Consider the following 6,000-nt stretch of genomic DNA (forward strand, 5'->3'; position numbering starts at 1 on the left):
GGAAATTAATAAAGCTTCTGTCTCTCCCAGCCCAGTGGAAGTAAAATATTGTCAGTGTTGTCCGGATAATTAATCTTTATACTTTTATTTTACTAATATTTTATATATAGGAAGTATTTAACTGGGAGCTAATACTAAATAGGAAATTGTGATGGTATTAGAGAACAGCTGTGTCTAAATCACTGCAAAGACCAATGGCTTTGTCCTTCTCACTTGGGAAATAGACATGGCTGTGTATTGAAACTGTTTTTTTTTTTTTTAAGATTTTATTTTATTTTATATGACAGAGATCACAAGTAGGCAGAGAGGCAGGCAGAGAGAGAGAGAGGAGGAAGCAGGCTCCCCACCGAGCAAAGAGCCCGATGCAGGGCTCAGTCCCAGGATCCTGGGACCATGACCCGAGCTGAAGGCAGAGGCTTTAAACCACTGAGCCACCCAGGCACCCCTTGAAACTGGTATAATAATACAGTGCAAATGCCAGGAGCTTGTCCTAAAGTGCAGCCAGTCATTTTAAAGTGAGCTCTGTGGCTTTGCGAAGTTGCAGCACCCGGTGAAGTGTGAGATCTGAGTCTGGAGAGATTTTTACATAGCTCAGATTATCCTAAATATAATCTTAATCTTGCAGAGGTTAAAATAAAATGTATGTGGGTTGCCTACCCTACAGATGACTGTAAAAAAGACCTTATCCAATTTCCGAAGGACACACCATGACAACTGGCAGGAACACAAACAGCAATTCACAGATGACCAGCTGCTTGTTCTCACCGATCTCCTTGTGTCCCCGTGCTATTATGCATAGAAGGGTAAGTTGGCAAAATGCTGAGTTTAAAGAAGTCTGACATCCTCAGGCAGATAGATATCTTTGGTTTGATGACTGAGAAGTGGGTGTTCATAAGTTTTTTCTTTTTGCTGACATTATTAGATGTCCTTATTTAGATGATTTTTTAAAAATGTTAATATGATTTTTGCTATGGCCATTGTAAATAAGTTCCCAGAGAATTTTTCCCTGCTTCAGGTATTAAGCAGAGAGTTGATATGACTGCTTTTGGACCTTTATAGATGAGAGTGCTTATTAGCCTGGGAGTGGTTAGTTAAAAGAAATCTTACTCGTCTTTGCCTCCGGTGTGGGGCCTGGGCATTTTAGTTGCCCTAAGGACCTTAGGCTGTATACAGTCTTGAGAACATTTCATCTGGATTCTTGAGTATTTCTTTTGCATCCTGAGCTAAAGAGAACCCAGAAACCTTTCCACTAGGTGAAGAAGAGGAAAGGAAATTTCACTTACTGAGCTTCAGAGTTGCATGTCCTTTTGTCTAACGGAGACTTTTTTCCCTCCCTGATACAGATGAGTAGTCCTCACTTCAAGCTCTTTTCATCAAAAATTCCAGATCCTCAGGTGCCATCTGTGGCGGCTCTCTGCAGGTTTTAAAACTCTGCCTCCGCTGAGCTCTCATCATTTTGGTGGCTTCTGTGTTTGGTCTCATTAGTCTCCGTTCCACAGGTTCTCAGCTGCCATTTGATTACCTAACTTGTCTGGAAGTGTCTCCAGAGTATTGATCACTTTTTCTTTGAGGCATCTGATAAAGCCACAATGTCTCAGACTAGAAATAATTACCCAATATGATCATGGCATCCAAGACCAAACAGAGTCTAGGAACTCATTAAGAAACAGTTCACTTGTAATGGAAAATACCTATCTGTAACACAGGTCCTGTCATTTCATTCATCTCAAATTATTTTGAATTTTTTCCAAATGGCTGTTGGGTGTAGATGGTAGTAGGGCTGTGAGCCATAAATCGAAGCCTTTGAGAGCCTTGGGTCTGGAGAGCCATGAAGAGGGAAGGAAAAGAGGGCGAGTCTCAAATGTAACCAAGGACCTGATGGAGTGCTCCACCAAGACACAGAAGTGAAGGCTGTGTCCACGTGCTTCCCACAGACTGGAGTTTTTGGTGCTGGTTAGAAAGAGCAGTTGCTGAAAAACTGGGGGTTTGGTGAATAAATTTTGGATTGATTGTTGTGTGTGTATACAGTGTGTGATTTTGAAAATAAACAACAACAACAATAAAAACCCTGACTGGTTGATTTTTACCTGTATTCGTTACATATACTGTTTGATCAACCCTCTTTGAAAACTGTTATATTTCACCTAATGGAAGACTGCTGTGTTTGTGGAAATTCTGTACGTTTTTTTCTTTTTTTGTTCTTTTTTCTTTTTTTGCCTGCAGAATCGTTGAGAGACTAATAAGTCTTTATATTTAATTGACTTGTTTATTAATAAATGTTATATAGATGTAAAAGACTGTATAAACTGTAGAGATAGCACTGGCAAGACTTTGTACAGATGCAACCTTTTACACAGCAGCATTGTGTAATTAATTTGTAAAGATTCACATGTAGCTCTTTATTATAGTGACTTTTTGGCTTTTGTACCAATTGAATGCCATTTTTTGTGTTTTTAAATTATTTTCCCTATCTCTTCATGTTACAGAAGCTGAGGTGTGGGGGTTTTGAGTTCATTTATCTTTAGAATGTCGGGATTTTTATGTAACATTTTGTGTGCATCCCTAAATGCAAACAGCACATGTTTGCCTCGGACAAGTTTATAGAATGCAAGGTATCTTCTAGGTTAAAGTAATTCACAAGCTGGTGAATGTCATCTTGCAACACACCCTGTACAGTCTTCCTTAAAGGAACACTACAGTATATTTTTTAGTATCTACTTGCTGAATGACTCCATACAGACCTAAGCACAGCAGAGGTCCTGGTACAGTATTGAATTGTCAGCGTGCACAGGCGTAATCCCTGTATAGAGTAGTGCCAAACTGATGATTTCAATTGTGTAACTAGTTTAAAACCCAATAAATGGATTGTTTTTAACACCTGGCTTTTGTCTTCATTAAGAAGAGAAGACAGTTCTATAGGCAGTGACTCTTATGCCTTCCTTTTGCATCCGTAGACCCGGATCCATATATGCATATGCCCTCCAACCAAACCACATTACCTAGATCAGACCTGTCCGGTACAGTAGCCAGTAGCTACTATTTACTATTTACATATAAATTAAAATCTCATTTCCTCAGCCTCAGTAGCCACATTTCAAGTGCTCATTAGCTACTTAACGGCTCGTGGTTTACCTTACTGAGTAGCACAGACGAATGCTTTTATTACGGAAAGTTCTGTTGGATAGCACTGGTCTTGATCATTGATTCTCAAATTGATGTGCCTAAGAATCACGTGGGGACTTTGTTAAAATGTGAATTTAAATTCATGCTGGTAGTTCATGATATTGATGCCTGGCCCTGAGACCACAGTTTAAGTTGTGAGGCTTTACATTATATAGTAACCACAGATTTCTCTAAAATAAGCTATATTGGGGCGCCTGGGTGGCTCATTGGGTTAAAGCCTCTGCCTTCGGCTCGGGTCATGATCTCAGGGTCCTGGGATCGAGCCCCGCATCGGGCTCTCTGCTCTGCAGGGAGCCTGCTTCCTCCTCTCTCTCTGCCTGCCTCTCTGCCTGCTTGTGATTTCTCTCTGTCAAATAAATAAAATATTAAAAATAAAAAAATAAAATAAGCTATATTGAACTAGGCCTTAGCAAGGTCCTCAAGTAGGAACTTTATTTATTTATTTTTAAATATTTTATTTATTTATTAGCACAGGCAGAGGGAAAAACAGGCTCCCCGCTGGGCAGGGAGCCCCAAGTGAGAACTTTAAAAAATAAAAGATACTGGGCACCTGCTGTTACATCTTGGGCTCAGAATTTCTCTGGGTGGGGCTCAGGTGTCAGTCTTTTTTGTTGTTGTTGTTTAAAGAGTGTATTTATGAGAGAGGGGCACCTGGGTGGCTCAGTGGGTTAAGCCTCTGCCTTCAGCTCCGGTCATGATCTCAGGGTCCTGGGATGGAGCTCCATGTCCGGCTCTCTGCTCGGCAGGGAGCCTGCTTTCCCCTCTCTATGGCTGCCTCTGTCAGCTTGTGATCTCTCTCTATGTCAAATAAATAAATAAATAAATAATCTTAAAAAAAAAAAAAAAAGGAAGGAAAAGAATGTATTTATGAGAGAAAGAGAGCAGGCCCCCCACTGAGCAGGGAGCCTGATGCAGGACTCGATCCCAGGACTCCAGGATCATGACCCAAGCCAAAGGCAGATGCCCAACCAACTGAACCACCCAGTTGACCCCAGATGCCAGTATCTTTTAAAAAAGATTTATTTTCTTTTTAGCGCATGCTTGTGTGAGGTGGGGGAGGGGCAGAGTGAGAAGAGAATCCCAAGAAGACTCCCTGCTGAGGGCAGAGCCCCCTTGCTGGGTTCCAGGGTTCCACATCCCTCTCAGTCCGGGAACCCTGAGATCATGACCTGAGCTGAAATCCAGAGTCCCAACGCCCAACCCACTGAGCTATCCACATGCCCCAAGCGTCAGTGTCTTTTAAGAGCTACATATAGGGGGGGCACCTGGGTGGCTCAGTGGTTTAAGCTGCTGCCTTCGGCTCGGGTCATGATATCAGGGTCCTGGGATCGAGTCCCGCATCGGGCTCTCTGCTAGGCAGGGAGCCTGCTTCCCTCTCTCTCTGCCGCCTCTCTGCCTACTTGTGATCTCTCTCTGTCAAATAAATAAATACAATCTTTAAAAAAAAAAAAATTTCTTTTAAAAAAAAAAGAGCTACATATAGGGGCTCCCAGGTGGCTCAGTCATTAAGTGTCTGCCTTCAGCTCATGTCATGATCCCAGGGTTCTGGGATGGAGCTCCGCATCCAGCTCCCTGCTCCCCAGGAAGCCTGCTTCTCCCTCTCCCACTCCCCCTGCTAGTGTTCCCTCTCTCGCTGTGTCTCTCCCTGTCAAATCTTTTAAATAAATAAGTAAATAATAAAAGCTCCATATGTTTCAGCTGTGCATCAGATTTGAAAACCTCTGATGAAGGTTCTTAAGGCCCACTGTAGATCTAGAAACGATTCTTTAATCTGAGGTTCTAACATTTGCCACATGTGATTTTGACATCGGGTGTAGATGTTGCTTATTACTTTGATCCCCCAATCTGGTCATCCTTTGAATGACTTAATTCCCTAAATTTTCTACCAGTGGCCTCAAGACTTAAAGGGATGCGGAAAAGAAAAGGGGTGGGTGGCTACTATTGTCTAAGGTAGTTCTTAAATGTATATTGCATTAGAAGAAGAGAACAGCCACAGGAACAGTGTTAAGGATGGGGAAAGCAGGCCAAAGCTGAGAAGTCAGTGCTGTTCGGGCGTGGAAGAAGAGTCAAGTAGGTTTCTAGGTCAGGGAAGGGGAAAGTATATCTTTGAGGTTGTCATGGCTAATCTAGTTTCTGAGTGGATCCTTTAAAAAACAAAGACTTTGCAAATTATATTTCAATATTTAGGAAGAAAATTTACCTACCTAGTTTCTTAATGTGAATGAAAGTTTTGTGAAAAAAATAAGTAGTATGAGAAAGCTGTTTTCAAGTACTCCTGATACACAGCATAGCCAAGCCCTTTGGATTGTAGGCCAGTTGTGATTAGTAGTGTAGCCAGAGGAATTTTGCTTTACTGAAAAATCAACTTTTTCTACATAGTCTTCGTAGTTATTTTTGTGCACAAAGACCATTGCCTTGTTAATATAATTGTGTTCAGTGTTTCCTTGTTGAACATTAGGGTTTTTGGTTTTTTTTTTTTTTTTTTTTTTCAGTTTTCTCTACTACAGATTACATTGCAATGAATATTTTCATAACTTCGGGGCACTGGGGTGGCTCAGTCAGCTAAACATCTGCTTCAGCTCAGGTCAGGATCTCAGGGTCCTGGGATCAACCCCCAAGTGGGGCCCTCTGCTCATAGAGGGGTGTGTTTCTCCCTCTCCCTCTGCTTGCTCTCTCTCTCTCCCCCTCTCTCAAGTAAATAAAATCTTTTTAAAAAAATATTTTCATAACTTTATGCTTAAAACATTTTTCTTCAATTATTTCCTCAGGATAAATTGTGAGGAAAATTTTAGGTCAAGAATCTAGATATTGTAATTG

General features: G+C 41.4%; 1 protein-coding gene across 5 annotated transcripts in view; it reads left to right on the plus strand.

Annotated features, from left to right (window-relative positions):
* PSME4 (proteasome activator subunit 4) overlaps positions 1 to 2,865 on the plus strand; it is a 115,022-nt gene extending 112,157 nt beyond the window's left edge. For all 5 annotated transcript variants that reach the window (XM_045979071.1, XM_045979073.1, XM_045979074.1 and 2 more), the window contains 2 exons: positions 665 to 803; positions 1,344 to 2,865. In XM_045979071.1, coding sequence (XP_045835027.1) covers positions 665 to 799 — 135 coding nt within the window. In that variant the 3' untranslated portion in view covers positions 800 to 803; positions 1,344 to 2,865. The remainder of the gene's footprint in view (positions 1 to 664; positions 804 to 1,343) is intronic.
* Positions 2,866 to 6,000: the final 3,135 nt, after the last annotated feature.

Source organism: Meles meles, chromosome 15 (genome assembly GCF_922984935.1).
Source record: "Meles meles chromosome 15, mMelMel3.1 paternal haplotype, whole genome shotgun sequence".
Lineage (NCBI taxonomy): Eukaryota > Metazoa > Chordata > Mammalia > Carnivora > Mustelidae > Meles > Meles meles.